This window comes from Chlorocebus sabaeus, chromosome 2, assembly GCF_047675955.1.
Source record: "Chlorocebus sabaeus isolate Y175 chromosome 2, mChlSab1.0.hap1, whole genome shotgun sequence".
NCBI classification, from domain to species: domain Eukaryota; kingdom Metazoa; phylum Chordata; class Mammalia; order Primates; family Cercopithecidae; genus Chlorocebus; species Chlorocebus sabaeus.
The window spans coordinates 68759638-68777183 of NC_132905.1; the positions used below are offsets into that span (position 1 = coordinate 68759638).

Below are 17546 nucleotides of genomic sequence, written 5' to 3' on the forward strand. Positions count from 1 at the left end.
TGAAATAGACAAAGAAACCAGAAAACTGGCCCCTCTTGTATAATCTCTGCAGACAAGTGATAGAAATCTCTTAAAATAAGTGTGTTTTCTGGGTGTACTTTATGAAAAATAAGACTAATGTAACATTTCTATCCACTAGCATTTTTATTAGGTTAAAAGATGTTAAATTATTCGTATATTGATTTTAGTTATGAAATAATCTGTTTTAAATATTTGAGTATTTTAACAGCAAATACTGAAATTCATTTGATGATTTTGTACTGTTCTAGGATAAATGCTGTATCCAATGCTCAGGTGAGAGGTGATAGCTATGAAAGCGGCTGTTTAGGAAGAACAGGTAAAGATACTTTGAGCTGTTAATGTGTGTTAACAAAATAGAAATTTGTCACCAGAAAAAAAGCCTCTCTTGTGAGTCTTTATTCAGGACTGGTGATGATTATATGGAATATTTTTTATTTGCTTTAAAAACAAGTTTTAGTGTTATTCAAATCCTTAAGAAAGTAAGTTATTGCTAGAAGTTATTATTTTTGTCATGTTACACTGCCCATGATATAGATAAAAAATGTTGCTATTCAGATGGATCTTGGACTCCAGTGCTAATGATGGATTTATTCTTATCCCAGTTGTTGACCAATAATGCTACTTACAAGATGGCTGACTGTGATTATTAAAGGAAAATAATGAACACATTAGAGGATCGAACCTAGGACTACACTGTCTTTACATTCACTTCTGATCACCTGAGTAGCCACCCACAGACTGCAACAAAATTGTTCAGAAGAAAGATGCTATTTGTCTACACATAAATTAGTTTTTGTAGTTTGAATTCATTTGAATTATCATCCTTTTTTTTTTTTCAGACGGAATTTCGCTTTTCTTGCCCAGGCTGGAGTGCAGTGGTGCATTTTTGGCTCACCACAACCTCCACCTCCTGGGTTCAAGCGATTCTCCTGCCTCAGCCTCCAGAGTAACTGGGATTACAGGCATGCGCCACCATGCCTGCCTAGTTTTGTAGTTTTAGTAGAGATGGGGTTTCTACATGTTGATCAGGCTGGTCTTGAACTTCTGACCTCAGGTGATCTGCCCACCTTGGCCTCCCAAAGTGCTAGGATTACAGGAGTGAGCCACTGAGCCTGGCCCAATTGTGTTTTTTAAAAATTTACGGCCGGGTGTGGTAACTCACACCTGTAATTCCAGCACTTTGGGAGGCTGAGACGGGTGGATCACCTAAGGTCAGGAGTTTAAGACCAGCTTCGCCAACATGGAGAAACCCCGTCTCTACTTAAAAAAAATACAAAATTAGCCAGGTGTATTGACTCACTTCTGTAGTCCCAGCTACTTGGGAGACTGAGGCAAGAGAATCGCTTGTACCCGGGAGGCGGAGGTTGCAGTGAGCCAAGATCACCTCATTGCACTCCAGCCTGGGTAACAAGAGCGAAACTCTGTCTCAAAAACAAACAAACAAAAAAATTTACATTATAATATGAAGAAATTAAGGTACAGTGGGCTTAAATAATGTGTCCAAAGTCACAGAGCAAGTAAGTGGTGGAGCCAGGATTGAACACTGACAGTGATTGAACACTCCAGAGCCCATGCTTTTAGCCACCATGCTGTACTTGTTTCCCATCTAGAACCATTTGGTCACTTTGTCTGGTTTGGTACCACATGTATATTTTTTTCTTTTTGTCAGCTTAACTCAATATAATTTAAGTATAATACAATTCACTATTTATTATTTTATGAAATTTTTTTGAGATAGAGTCTCTCTGTCTCCTAGGCTGGAGTGCAGTGGCACAATCTTGGCTCACTGCAGCCTCCACAGCCTGGGACTCAAGTGATCCTCCCACCTCAGTTTCTCAAGTAGTTGTGATTATAGGGACATGCCTTCACGCCCAGCTAATTTATTTATTTTTTGTATAGACAGGGTTTTACCATGTGGTTCAGGCTGGTCTTGATCTCCTGGCCTCAAGCTATCCACCTGTCCTCAAGTTATCAGCCTCCCAAAGTGCTGGGATTACAGGCATGAGCCGCCACGCCTGACCAGAATCCACCAATTTAAAGTGTACAGTTTGATGAGTTTGAACAAATGTGTACAGTTACAGTTGTGTAACTACCACTACAATCATGATATAGAACATTTCCATTACCCCAGAAAGTTCCTTCATACCCCTTTTTATAGTTAATCCCCTTCCCCTCACCTCCTGGTCACCACTGATCTACTTTCTTTTTTTTTTTTTTTTTTTTTTTTTTTTTGAGACGGAGTCTTGCTCTGTCGCCCGAGCTGGAGTGCAGTGGCCGGATCTCAGCTCACTGCAAGCTCCGCCTCCCGGGTTTACGCCATTCTCCTGCCTCAGCCTCCCGAGTAGCTGGGACTACAGGCACCAGCCACCTCGCCCGGCTAGCTTTTTTGTATTTTTTAGTAGAGATGGGGTTTCACCATGTTAGCCAGGATGGTCTCGAACTCCTGACCTCGTGATCCGCCCGTCTCGGCCTCCCAAAGTGCTGGGATTACAGGCTTGAGTCACCGCGCCCGGCCCACTGATCTACTTTCTATGACGGTAGCTTTGCCTTTTCTGCTCTTTCATATAAATGAGATCATATGGTAAGTATCATAGCCTTTTAAACCAAATAAAGCAGCTGTGAAGAGCTTAGCTTGCTTTTCTACTTGGCGTCTTATTTTTTTAATTTTGTATGTATTTTTTTTGAGATGGAGTCTTACTCTGTCACCCAGGCTGGAGTGCAGTAGTGTAATCTCAGCTCACTGCATCATCCGCCTCCCAGGCTCCAGCAATTCTTCTGCCTCAGCCTCTCGAGTAGCTGGGATTACAGGTGCCCGCCACCACGCTTAGCTAATTTTTGTATTTTCAGTAGAAACTGGGTTTCACCATGTTGGCCAGGCTGGTCTCGAACTCCTGACCTCAGGTGATCCACCCGCCTTGGCCTCCCAAAGTGCTGGGATTACAGGCATGAGCCACCATGCCCAGCCTTCTACCTGATACTTTAATGCTGATGTAGATTTTATAACCTCACTTCTACTGGAATCCATGGAGAATTCGCGAGAGGATATAATGACAAATGACAGATGAACCTAAGTTTAAAGTGTGTGTGTGTGTATGCGCATGCAATTGCGCTCACTTTTTAGCATATCCTGTGTGTCAGCCTCAGCAGTAATGTCAGGAATGAGGGAAGGTAAAGAAAAAATAATATATATTAGCAAGTGAAGATGTTGTATGTAGAGCATACAATAATGTACTCCATCATTTTTCTTTAAAGAATATTCCACGGACATTGCTGTGAATTATGTTACTATTATCTTTTTTTGAGACAGGGTCTTGCTCTGTCACCCAGGCTAGGGTGCAGTGGTGTGATCATAGCGCAGAAAAGCCTGGAACTCCTGGGCTCAAGCAGTCCTCCCCCTTCAGCCTCCAGAGTAGTTGGCATTACCCGTGTAAGCCACTGTGGCTGGCCACTATTACCCGTTTTTTATAGGAAGTTTCATTGTAACTTATCCAAAGTTTTTTAACTTAAAAGTAGAACCTGTATTTGTCTTTGGTCTGTCTGGTTCCCAGGCCCATCGTTTTTACCCTCACTAAGTGATTATTCTATGATATTCCCTATTCTGTTAAAATTAACAGTGCAGTTTATATATTGTGCATATAGTGCAATTTCTGTCTAGTGCTTCAGAAATTAAGGACAAACTGTCTTAGAGTCATGCCCAGGTGTTGCTACTCTTTAGCTTTTGTACTCCTTAAGTGGTTTATTTGTAAACCATCTCTATTTAGTTCCCAGAGGAATTAATAGGAAAGTATCAAAATAATAAATATACTATAAATGAAACAGGTAAATAATAAAACCATAAAAAGGAACCGGAACTAGGTAGAAAAATGATCGTTGTACTTAGAACCTGGGACAAGATGGGTGCTTTTAATTGTCATTAACCTTAGCTCAGAGCTTCCTTGTAGCCAGAGCAAATGAGAAAATATTATAGTTTTATTTTTTTGCTAAACAAAAGCATACTTCTTTTTCTTTTTTTTTCTCTTTTTGTTAATATGCCCTCAGACATACTTATTTTTCAAGAGAAACTTTTTTCTTGTTTAATTCTATTAGAAAGTTTAATGTATATAGCTATAAATAAAGGACATGATGGAAAATAATTGTAAGGATTTTTTTTTTTTTTTTTTTTTTTTTTGGCGGGGGGAAACAGAGTTTTGCTTTGTTATGCAGGCCAGAGTGCAGTGGCATGATCTCGGCTCACTGCAACCTCTGCCTCTCAGGTTCAAGCAATTCTCTTGCCTCAGCTTCTTGAATGGCTGGGACTACAGGCACCTGCCACCACGCCCAATTGATTTTTTGTTCTTTTAGTAGAAATGGGGTTTTACCATGTTGCCAAGGCTGGTCTCGAACTCCTGAGCTCAGGCAATCCACCCACCTTGGCTTCCCAAATTTCTAGGATTACAGGTGTGAGCTACTGTGCCCGGTCTTTAAGGATTTTTAATAGTTCCTTTTATTCACATTAGATAAAAGCTATGATTGAATATAATTTAGAGATTGTATTTCTCCAAAGCATTAAACATTACTGTTTTTATTTCTGGAGATCTACTTAGTATTGTAATAAAATTTAGATAATATAGAGATCTGTTTCTCTCAAATATCAGCTGTTCTAACCATCATGAACTTTGATCAGTGTTTCCTCCTTATCTAGTGTCTAAAATGAATCTATTCAGTGGTAACAAAATATTTGCAACTGAGGCAAATTTAGTTTTCTGTTATGGAAGTTGGCTAGGATTTTATTTTTACTTCAGTGGAGCTTTGTTCCCCTTGCAGAGGTGATGGGGCTGTCAGTATACCTGTGAACAGGGTCTGGTGCAAGTGTTAACCTGCTTTCCTAAAAATGTGTTGAATCTACTCGGGTGTCCAGATGATTACATTATTGACATCTAGAATTTTGTTCAATACAGGGTTGAAGAGATGCTTCTGATTTTGAAGTTTTCATGAATATGTGGTACAGATTGGCTGCCTCAGCAATAAACAAGCCTGAACATACTCTAAAGAATGGCCATTATTTGTACCATATTGAGTAATGGTGTGATTATAGAAGCTTACCATTGATTAAAAAGGAACATATTAGTCCTTCTTCATTTGACGTCTCTTATTCCTTTGTGATGATGGCTATCCAGAATGCATATGCTACTTTTAATAGGGCAGTTATTTTGATAATATATACAGCAGCGTAATTTTTTAGTTAGGGCATTCATTTCTCTAGTCAGTAAAAAGGTAACTTACTTTTTTTCCTTTTCCATGTATGGTTTAACTTCTTTTAGTTTAGTTTTTTTTTTTTTTTTTTAATCATCATTCATTTAACTTAGAGCAGATTTATATAAATATATGACTATCTTTGATATGCATAATACATATAAGGCTAACAGGGCTTCTAGTGTTATGTATTCCTAAGACATTATAGGGCTGTAAAAATGAACAAAATCATAAGCCTCTTCTCCACACAGGTGCTCGAGTTTGGCTTTTCATTGGTTTCATGTTGATGTTTGGGTCACTTATTGCTTCCATGTGGATTCTTTTTGGTGCATATGTTACCCAAAGTAAGTATTCTTCCTGTATTTTATAGGAGAGATTCAGATATGTCTTTTATATTTGGCTAACTCTACCTTGAGTACAATTTAGTATCATTACTCAGTTAGATTGAAGATATTACTCTGTGTGAAGATACATGAGTTGTTTAATAAAACTTGTCAGTGGGAACACAGTGCAGTAGGATAGCTGTGGTTAGGAAATCCAAGCCACTGACAAAGCCGGTACCTCTCAGCCATCTCCAGACTTTCTGCTTTCATTCCTTACCTTAGGATAGCCAGGATTTTATGCTAGAGGCCCATTTACTGGGAGTTGCAGTAGAACAAGTGAGAAACCAGTACAGGTGTACAGTCCCTTATATATAATTCTAAAATCTACAAAATGCTGAAAATCAAGTTATTTATAACTAGTTTGGCAGCAAAATCTGACCTAAACTGACACAGGACTCACTGTTTTCTTTATCCCATTTAGTGTCAGTATTCAAATGTTTTGTTGTAGGAATTAAAATAGATGTATTAGGTTATAGGATGCTTGTCCATACCCAGCTGGCAGTGCTATGCAGTATATGTGCTTTGCCTTACTGTTCTTAAATCTGAAGAATTCTGAATCCCAAAATATATCTTGCCCCAGGGATTTCAGATAAGGGGCATAGACCCCTTATCTAATAATCTATGGATTATCAGTAATCTTTCTTTTCATAAACACCTTCTCTGTCCAACCTAATCCTGTACTTTTTTTTTTTGGAGATAGAGTCTCACTCTATCGCCCAGGGTGGAGTGCAGTGGTGTGATCTTGGCTCACTGCAACCTCCACTTCCCAGGTTCAAGTAATTTGCCTGTCTCAGCCTCCCAAGTAGCTGGGATTAGAGGTGCTTGCCACTATGCCCAGCTAATTTTTGTATTTTTTTTTTTAGTAGAGACAGGGTTTCACCATGTTGTCCAGGCTGGTCTCGAACTCCTGACCTCAAGTGATCCACCCATCTTGGCCTCCCAAATTGCTGGGATTACAGGTGTGAGCCACCGCACCCAGCCAAACCTGTTATTTTAAGTCACGGGTACAGGGGGAGTTTTTAAGGGCAAGACTGAAGATATATATGTGTACCCTTCATATAGAAACAGTTGATGGAGTGGGATGAACTCTTATTACATCATGCTGAGTTTTCTGGATGTGCCAGGTGCCATAGCTTTTCATTCACAGTAGTGTTGAAAAACAGAACCCAGCTTCAGAAGTGTCTCTGGAAGGGTTGGAAGACTGTTTCACTGGCCGTCTTCCTTTGCTCCAAAGACAGGAGTCAGAGAACACAATTTATTCATCCTCTGACTCCTCTGCCTCTGGAATCTCTTTGTCAGCCTTCTTTGCTTAACTGTCACATCTCCTTGTCCTGACTCACAGCTAATTTTTGAATACTTTTGATAGTATCATTTAAGTCTCATAGTTTGATCAGTATAAGATCTTTGGAATACCTTTGTTTTTGCTTTGTCTTTCACTTGGTACAAAATAAGTCACATTACAAGAGGACAGTGGTTGGCTTAAATAACATTGGTCACCAGCTGTGTCTGAAATGTGTTTTTTAGTTAATTAAAAATACTACTAGAGCACATAGTTCTGGTATGAAGCGTATCTGAAGGAAAATGCTTTTTTAAAAATAGCTTCATCGAGATGTAATTTGCATACCATATAATTCAGCCATTTAAAATATGCAGTTGAATGTTTTTAGTATTTTCACAGAATTATGCTACCATCACCACAATCCAATTTGAGAATATTTTTATCACCACCATACCCATTAGCAGTCACTCCCCATTACTCCTTCCCGTAGCCCTAGGCAGCCACTAATGTACTTTCTGTCTCTATAGATATATCTATTTCATACACATGGAATCTTGTAGGAAACTGTTTTTTTGGGACAGAGCCTTGCTCTGTTGCCCAGGCTGGAGTGTGGTGGCGTGATCTTGGCTCACTGCAACCTCTGCCTCCCAGGTTCAAGCAATTCTCCTTTCTCAGCCTCCTGGGTAGCTGGGATTGCAGGTGCATGCCACCATGCCCGGATAATTTTTGTGTTTTTAATAGAGATGGGGTTTTACCATATTGGTCAGGCTGGTCTCGAATTTCTGACCTCAGGTGATCCACCCACCTCAGCCTCCCAAGGTGCTGGGATTACAGGCATGAGCCACTGTACCCAGCCAGAAAGTGTGTTTTTTTTTTTTTTTTTTTCTGAGACAGAGTTTTGCTCTGTCGCCCAGGCTGGAGTGCAGTGGCACGATCTTGGCTCACTGCAAACTCCACTTTCCAGGTTCACGCCATTCTCCTGCCTCAGCCTCCTGAGTGGCTGGGGCTACAGGCGCCCGCCACCATGCCCAGCTAAGTTTTTGTATTTTTAGTAGAGACACGGTTTCACTGTGTTAGTCAGGATGGTCTCGATCTCCTGACCTCATGATCCACCCACCTTGGCCTCCCAAAGTGCTGGGATTACAGGCGTGAGCCACTGTGCCCGGCCAAAAGTGTGTTTTAAACTCATTTTATCCCTGACTAAGAAGGGTGGGCTGCTGTCACTGATTTTCTTCAAAGGTCTCCATAGTTATGTTAAAGAAAAACTTTAGATAAATTAACAATTTGAGCAAAGAATGATTCATGAATTGGGCAGGACCCAGAACGAAGAAGAGGTTCAGAGAGCTTCACCCAGCAGCATGAGCAGTTGTAGGCTGAACACAAAGCAAAGACAAGAAATTTTTAGATTGTCTATAGCTATGTTTGTCTTATTTGTGCATGGTCTCATCAGTTGGCTGCTTGGGATTGGCTAAAGCTTAGCTGTTTGTGATTGACTAAAATTCAGCTATTTATTACAAAAATATAATCCTAGGTTTCAGTTTGTTTACATAAGTTAGGTTGCAGGGGGTGGGGTCACACAGGAACTCAGAGTGGGGAGATAGCCTCAGGTTAATGGCCACCCGCTTATTTAGCACTTGAAGTGATCCATGAACTTTACAGTTTCTATAGTGAAAATAGGAATAAATTGCCATTTCTCTAAGGTATGTAGGGAAATATTGTTTGTAAAGGCTGTACTCTCGTTGAGTGTATCTTTTCTTTTTTTGAGACGCGTTTCACTCTTGTCGCCCAGGCTGTAGTGCAATGGCGTAGTCTTGGCTCACTGCAATCTCTGCCTCCTGGGTTCAAGCGATTCTCCTGCCTCTGCTTCCCGAATAGCTGGGATTATAGCCATCTGCCACCACTCCCAGCTAATTTTTTGTATTTTTAGTAGAGATGGGGTTTCACCATGTTGGCCAAGCTGGTCTTGAAGTCCTGACCTCAGACGATCCACCTGCCTTGGCCTCCCAAAGTGTTGGGATTACAGGCATGAACCACCACTCCCAGTCAATTGTATCTTAATATTTAAAGAACTAGTACATATTGATAAATTTCTTGGTTGTGAATTTCATCTTTCTATTTCAACAGCTTTACTAATTTAAATATACTTTTTTTTTTTTTTTTTTTAAGATGGAGTTTCGCCCTGTCGTCCAGGGTAGAGTGCAGTGGTGCAGTCTTGGCCCACTGCAACCTCTGCCTCCTGGGTTCAAGTGATTCCCCTGTCTCAGTCTCCCAAGTAGCTGGGATTACAGCCATCCACCACCATGCCCGGCTAATTTTGTATTTTTAGTAGAGACAGGGTTTCACCATGTTGGCCAGGCTAGTCTCAAACTCCTGACCTCAAGTGATCCACCCACCTTGGCCTCCCAAAATGCTAGGATTACAAGCGTGAGTCAACACGCCCAGCCTAAATATTCTTTTTTATTTGTAAAGTGAATATGACTTTATTTCAGAGAGCATTTCTAGGGCATGTTTCCAGTCTTTTATTGTGCAGATTTGCTTGAACTATTAATATTCATAATGATAGCCAACTTTTATATATTACTTTATAGGCTAGATATTGTTCTAACACTATATAGAGTCACTCATCTAATTCTTACACTCTGGAGTAGGTGCTATTACAATGCCTGTTTTACAGGTGAGGAAATGAAGATATACTGAGGTTAAATAATTTGTCCAAGGTCATACATTTAGTCATTGGTGTAGATAGGATTCAAACCTGGGTCTGGCTCAAATTTGGAGCTCTTAACCATGGTGTTCTTTGTTTGCTATGATATCAAGAGCTCAGAATTGAACCAGTTTCTTCATCCTCTCCAGTATTTTTTAATCAACATTTATAGTTTTACAAAAGTTAATCATCTACAAAAATTTAAATAGTTTCCATTTTGTTTCTTTTCTCTTCCTATAAAGATAGTAACCATTTCCTCCAGGATAGATTCAGTGAGAGAGAATAATGATAAATTATAACTGTGTTATTTATATCTGACATGTTTGCATAATAAAACTCCTGGATTGAGAGCCAGGCACTGTGGTGTGTGCCTGTAGTCCCAGCCACATGGGAGGCTGAGACAGGAGGATCACTTGAGCCCAGGAGTTTGGACTGTAGTTTGCTATGATAGTGCCTGTCAGTAGCTGCTGCGCTCCAGTCTGGGCAATGTAGTGAGGCCCCATTTCTTTAAAAACAAACACAAAAAACTTCTTGAATTCATGAAAGAAAATAAATTAACAGACTGTTTAAAAGTCAAGAATTTAATTTGTATATTTTTATGATTTTGTATTTCATTGTTGGCCATAGGAGGCAAAGGAACAAGTTACGCTTCCTCAGCAGTTTTGATGTAGCTAGAACCAGCAATTACTTTAGACTAAAAGAAAACTTGATTAAGTTCATTGACTTTTATCCAGAGTAAGAGCAGTCCTTTGCTTTGGGGGAATTAAATTGGCATTTTCTTCTTTCAGTGTCATTATAGATGTCTTAGAGTTAATGAATAATAGTGTTATGTTGTAATATAAAAAATGTATCATTATGAATGGTATTGATACTTTATTAGTGACGTTTGCCTATATAACCTTCTAATCTGTTTTACTTTATGTATGTAGATACTGATGTTTATCCGGGTCTAGCTGTGTTTTTTCAAAATGCACTTATATTTTTTAGGTAAGTTGCCTAATTTTTTAACTACACCTGTAACATTTACAGAAATGTCAGCTTAATTAAGGCAGCATATACATGAAACACATATAAATCCCATGGACTGGTTACAATGATAGAACTTCTTTTAAAGGGTGAGAATTCCACTGTTACATAAGAGCAGACAGGCCTTTTAAATAGGGGTCTTGCTGTGTATCAAGACTTTAGCTGGATCCTTTATATATTTTACCTTTTAAATTCCCATTTAGACCAAGTGCAGTGGCTCATGCCTGTAATCCCAGCACTTTGGGAGGCTGAGGTGGGTGGATTGCTTGAGCCTAGGAGTTTAAGACCAGCCTGGGCAACATGGCAAAACCCTGTCTCTACAAAAAAATATGAAAATTATCTGGTTGTGATGGTATACAGTGCCAGTTACTCAAGAGGCTGAGGTGGGAGAACTGCTTGAGCCCAGGAGGTTGAGGCTGCAGTGAGGCAAGATTGCACCACTGTGCTCCAGCCTGGGCAATAGAGTGGGACCCTGTCTCAAAAATAAAATAAAATAAATAAATGAATAAATAAATTCCCATTTAATTATTTTAAATATATGTCAGGTGTTATTCCCATTTTATTTATTTTTATTTTCATTCATTTATTTATTTTTGAGATAGAGTCTCACCCCGTAGCCCAAGCTAGAGTGCAGTGGAACAATCTCGGCTCACTGCAACCTCTGCCTCAGGGCTCAAGCGAATGATTCCCGTGCCTCGGCCTCCTGAGTAGCTGGGACTACAGGTGCACACCACCACGCCCAGCTAATTTTTTGTATTTTAGTAGAGATGGGGTTTCACCATATTGCCCAGGGTGGCCTCGAACTCCTGAGCTCAGACGATTTGCCTGCGTTGGCCTCCCAAAGTGCTGGGATTATAGGTGAGAGCCACTGCACCCAGCGTTATTCTCATTTTATAGACGAGGAAATAAAGTTTAGAGCTTGCTTTAGGATGCCTAGCTAGTAATTGAGAAGCTGGGATTTGAATCCAGACTGCTGCTTCCATAGCCTGTGTTTTGTTAAAAAACATATCAGACCTGTTGTTTCTCTTAACTAGCCTTTTGAAAAAAAATATATATATATTAACGACAACAACAGGTAAAGTACCTTTATTAAGAAAAAAGGAAAAACCAGAATTAATACATAGTGGCCAGGCGTGGTGGCTCATGCCTGTAATCCCAGCACTTTGGGAGGCTGAGGCAGGTGGATCACCTGAGGTCAGGGATTTGAGACCAGCCTGGCCAACACGGTGAAACCCCATCTCTAATAAAAATACAAAAATTAGCCGGGCATGGTGGTGCATGCCTGTAATCCCAGCTACTCGGAAGGCTGAGGCAGGAGAATCACTTGAACTCGGGAGGCGGGGGTTGGAGTGAGTCAAGATAGTGCCACTGCATTTCAGCCTGGGTGACAGAGCTGTATCAAAAATAATAATAATAATTAATACATGGTATGCATGTTATATACAAAACCTGTTGGGAAATTGTGTTTTCTGAATGCCTTTTTAAGAAAACTTAAGTGGAAAAATAAACCAATATTAAAAGTATTTTTTAGGAGCAGTCTTCTAAAAATATCCCCCAAATGAAGTCCATATTCTATGATTTTTAGAATGAATGTCTTTTTTTTGGGGCGGGGGGGCTGGATTCTCGCTCTGTTGCCCAGGCTGGTGTGCAGTGTTGCAATCTCAGCTTAGCGTAATCTCTGCCTCCCAAGTTCAAGCAATTCTCGTGCCTCAGCCTCTCAAGTAGCTGGGATTACAGGCACGCACTGCCACACCCAGCTAATTTTTGTATTTTTAGTAGAGATGGGGCTTTGCCATGTTGACCAGGCTAGTCTCGAACTTCTGACCTCAAGTGATCTGCCGGCCTCAGCCTCCCAACGTGGTAGGATTACAGGTGTGAACCACCATGCCCGGCCTAGAATGAATGTCTTTTAATGTCAACATAGGATATTTAGGTATTTATTTATAAAATTTTATCTGCCTCTGTCCCCACCCCCCATAAATCATTAAGTAAATTCTAAGCCTTGAAAAACTTTGTTTTTGTCACTGGTTTTAAGTAATTTGATTATGATGTACTGTGGTCTAGTTTTCTTCATATTCCTTTCACTTGGTATATATTGAGTTTCTTGGATCTGTGGGTTTATAGTTCATCAACAAATCTAGATTCTTTTCAGCCATTATTTCTTCAAGCATTTTTTGTATCCACTCCACCCTTCTTCTGGGATTTCAGTTGCATGTTATAACAGACTGCTTAAAGTTGTCTCATAGCTCGCTAATGGTCAGATTTTTTTTTCCTCTTTGTGTTTTAGTTTGGATAGTTTCTATTGTTACATTTTAAAATTAATCTCTGCTGGGCATGGTGGCTCACGCCTGTAATCCCAGCACTTTGGGAGGCCAAGACGGGTGGATCACTTGAGGTCAGGAGTTCGAGACCAGCCTGGCCAACATGGTGAAACCTCATCTCTACTAAAAATACAGATGTTAGCTGGGCATGGTGGTGCATGCTTGTAACAGCTACTCGGAAGGCTGAGGCCAGAGAATCACTTGAACCCAGGAGGCTGAGGTTGCAGTGAGCTAAGATCGCACCATTGCTGAGCAACAGAACGAGAATGAGACTTCATCTCAAAAAAAAAAAAAAAAAAATTACTCTCTACTTCTGCAGTGTCTAATCTATGCCATCCAGTGATTTTTTCATCTCAGACGTTGTATTTTCTGTCTCTAGAAGCTTGATTGGGTCTTTAGAAATATTTCTGATGTCTTTCTTTAACATGCTCATGCCCTCTTCCACCTTCTTGAACACACAGAGTATATTTATAGCTATCTCAGGGTCCTTGTCCAATTGTCTGTGTCATTTCTGCATCTGCTTCTATTGATTTTTTTCTGCTTCTGTTTGCTCTTCATTTTGGACCTATTTTCCCTTATTTGGTGCTTTGCATACAATTTGTTGGGACTGGATCTTTGTTAGTCCTTTAAATGTTTTTGAGCTTTGTTTTGGGATGCAGTTAGGTGACTCAGAAACAGTTTGGTCCTTTTATGTCTTTTAAGCTTTGTTATAGGCAGGACCAGAGCAGCTATAGCCCAGGACTGATTTGTCTGCTTATTAAGGCAGTCATGCCAGTACTTTGAGTGTTTCCACGGTCTGATGCTTCATGTATTCCAAGGTTTCTCTACACGACTTGTGAGAATGTGAACTCTCTTCCAGCCTTGTGGTAGCTCTGGGATGTGTTCTTTCCAGTGGTTCTTTCCTTCACTTGGGTAGTTTCCTCTTATGTATAGACTGATCAATACTCAGCCACAGACTCAAGGAGCACCCCCTGCAGATCTCCTGCGTTCCCTCTGTGTGGCTGTCTGTATGCTGCGTGGCAAACCGTAGCCATGTGGTCTCCCCCAACTCTCAGACCACCCTGCTCTACCTGGATTTCTCCTTATGGCCTTGACATTCTGGTTTTGAAAGATGTTTGGCAGTTTCTGCTGTCTTATGTGCTGTCAGTCACGTCTTTGGCATGTGACTGACAGCCTTCTGGTGATATGATAAGTTATTATGAAGACATTTGAGGCAATCTTTATAGATTAAGTTTAAGGTCAGATTCAACGCTTTGTGGTGGTAGATGAATCCACTTAAATGACTGTTGGATGAACAGAAACCTTGTATGCTCAGGTGGACATAGTTGACAGCCGTGTCAACTATGTGCTCTGCCCAGAGGCTGGCAAGTTATCAGGCAGCCTGTGTGCTTCCTCTGTGCTGGACCTGTTCTAAGCTCTGGGGTACAGCCTCTTTTATTTACATCTCTGGTCACTCCTCTGTTTCCCTTGCAAGCTGATCCTCCACTCCCTGCCTACTACCTTTTGAAGTCTCTTAAAGCTCTGTTCTTGGCCTTAAGAAACTCCTTGTTATTTTTCTGTCTCTGGGTGAACTCATGTATACTTAGGACTCCAGTTATTGCTTATATGCCAGTGAGTCACAGATGTCCCTTTCCAGGCCTAAACCATATATCCAGATTCCTACTTCACATCCCTTCCTGGGTTGCTGACATTTCAAATCCAAAACATTTAGTACGCCCACAGCTCAATGCGTGGCCCTGGAGTGTCCCATCTCTCTGTTCCCACCTCCTTATCCCCTCTCTCACTTTGCTGAGATAATTCCCCCTCTTCTTTGGGATCTCAGTTCAGTCACCACTCCTCAGGAAAACCTTTCCTGACCTCTCTAACTAGGTCTGATCCTTATGTTTCATTCTTAGGACACTCTGCACCTCTCATTTATAGCGTTTTTTTTATAGTTGGAATTTTATATTTATTTGATTGTCTCCTTATTAGACCCTTAGCTCCATTAGGGAGCAAGTTTGTCTGGACTCAAAGTCTCATCCCAGCACTTAGGTGCTTGGTACATAGCCAGTTTTCAGTGCACAATAATTATTTGTTGAAGGAATGAAGAATTGCAGTATTGTCTGTTGTAGGGTGCTTCAGTTACTGTAGTTTAGATATGGTAGGCTCCTGGAGACATAAAATGGCCCTAATGCCTGTCACTATGAGAATGGTCTGTTTCTCTCTTTTATTTTTTTTGATGTATTGATTCATTTTTTTTTTGTTTCTGAGTCATAGAGAAATGTCTCTTTTCCTTACAAGTTGCCTATTAATAACTTTCCAGGCTTTAAGAAAGAATACAGTTATGCTCAGCCATCGTAGTTAACAGACTGCTTTACCAAATAAGCAAATTAAGACCAACACTGCCATGATGTCTAATTTAATTTTTTAAATTGATAGGAATCAGTGAAGTACCTGTCAAAGCATATTGAGAAAATGAATTTTGTGTTGCTTGTTCCATCTGTTTTTTCCTCATGATTTGTTTTCCTATCTTTCTAGTACTCTGATCTACAAATTTGGAAGAACTGAAGAGCTATGGACCTGAGATCACTTCTTAAGTCACATTTTCCTTTTGTTATATTCTGTTTGTAGATAAGTTTTTTATCTCTCTGTACACATTGCCAAATGGAGTAGATTGTACACTAAATGTTTTGTTTCTTTAAATTTTTATGTTCCGAGTTTTGAAATAGTTTTATGAAACGTCTTTATTTTTCATTGCGTAGACTGTTAATACTAATATGTATATAATACAAGACTATATGAATTGGATAATGAGTATCAGTTTTTTATTCCTGAGATTTAGAACTTGATCTGTTCCCTGAGCCAGGGTTATATCATCATGTCATTTTAGAAGTAACCATTCTCTCTGGCTGGGCACGGTGGCTCATGCCTGTAATCCCAGAACATTGGGAGGCCGAGGCAGGCTGATTGCTTGAGGTCAGGAGTTTGAGACCAGCCTGGCCAACATGGCGAAACTCCGTCTACCAAAAATACAAAAATTAGCCAGGTATGGTGGTGTGTGCCTGTAATCCCAGCTACCCAGGAGGCTGAGGCAGGAGAATCGCTTGAATCCAGGGGACGCTTGAATCCAGGGGACGGAGGTTGCAGTGAGCTGAGTTTGTGCCACTGCACTCTAGCCTAGGGCACAAAGTGAAACTCCGTCTCAAAAAAAAAAAAAAAAAAAACAAACTACTCTCTCTCAGTATCTCTGATTTCTGAAGATGTACTAAAAATACAGCTTTGGCCAGGCGTGGTTGCTCACCCCTGTAATCCCAGCACTTTGGGAGGCCGAGGCAGGCGGATCACCAGGTCAGGAGATCAAGACCATCCTGACTAACACAGTGAAACCCCATCTCTACTAAAAATACAAAAAATTAGCTGGGCATAGTGGCGAGCACCTGTAGTCCCAGCTACTTGGGAGGCTGAGGCAGTAGAATGGCATGAACCTAAGAGGCGGAGTTTGCAGTGAGCTGAGATCGCACCACTGCACTCCAGCCTGGGCCACAGAGCGAGACTCTGTCTCAAATAAAAATAAAAATAAAATATACATCGCTTCATATATCTGGAATGAGCACTGAGCCATAAAAGGTTTTCAGCAAGTTGTAATTTATTTTGGCCTAAAAATGAGGTTTTTTTGTAAAGGAAAAATGTTTGTTCTTATGTATTGAAGAAGTGTACTTTTATATAATGATTTTTTAAATGCCCAAAGGACTAGTTTGAAAGCTTCTTTTAAAAAGAACTCCTCTAATATGACTTTATGTGAGAAGGGATAATACCTGGTCAAATAAACTCAGTTTTTTATGGTTACTGTAAAAAGACTGTGTAAGGCAGCTCAGCACCATGCTTCTCATAAAAGCAGCTTAAATTATCCACTGGGATTATCTTTTGGCATCCTGCCGTTTTCTGATGTTACACAATTCAATAGCAAGTAAGTTTGAGACAATCGCAGTTTAAAAGCATGAACCATTTAACAAAAAGTGGAATAATTAAAGATAAAGCACTTCTCCCCAAAGGGAATTATCACCTAATGAAAAATTAGGCGTTTCATCCACTGCAAGTCTCTCTTCACTCTAGCTCTCAAGCTTTGGGTGAATGTTCCTGCGAAATATATCTTCAACTTGAAAGTTCATACTCCAATTTAAAAACTCCTTTTACTGAGTTTGCAGTACTGTATTTGCACTGTTTGTATTCCTCTGGGCCCTTATTGCTACTTTTGATTTCCTTTGTTACACAGATTTTGTGTTGCACTTTTTCTCCAGAGGGGTGTTGTAGAGCCTTGGTTGTATGAATAATAGCAGTGGTAGTGTCCACAGCTCAAATCCGAGCCCGTTTGGCATCACTCCTCTCCCCTCTCTGAGAGGCTTTCTTGTGCACAGAGTATGAAGCAGTTGTGGAGCACTGTGCCTTTGTCAAAATACCATCTTGTTTGATGACGTCTTTCTTTGCTGTTTTTTCTTCAAAATGTTAGTAAGCTCTGTCATGCTTCTAGCAAATTGTAAGACGAATTATTTGTTTCCACCTCATAACCTGTTGCAATAAATATTACTTCTCATACAGTTTAA

General features: G+C 40.2%; 1 protein-coding gene across 2 annotated transcripts in view; it reads left to right on the top strand.

Annotated features, from left to right (window-relative positions):
- Window positions 1-17546, top strand: part of TMEM50B (transmembrane protein 50B) — a 30466-nt gene extending 12920 nt beyond the window's left edge. Inside the window, exons 4-7 of one of the 2 annotated variants that reach the window (XM_007964570.3) lie at window positions 270-337; window positions 5505-5597; window positions 10549-10606; window positions 15484-17546. In XM_007964570.3, coding sequence (XP_007962761.1) covers window positions 270-337; window positions 5505-5597; window positions 10549-10606; window positions 15484-15529 — 265 coding nt within the window. In that variant the 3' untranslated portion in view covers window positions 15530-17546. The remainder of the gene's footprint in view (window positions 1-269; window positions 338-5504; window positions 5598-10548; window positions 10607-15483) is intronic. The other variant, XM_007964572.3, reaches the window with a different exon arrangement.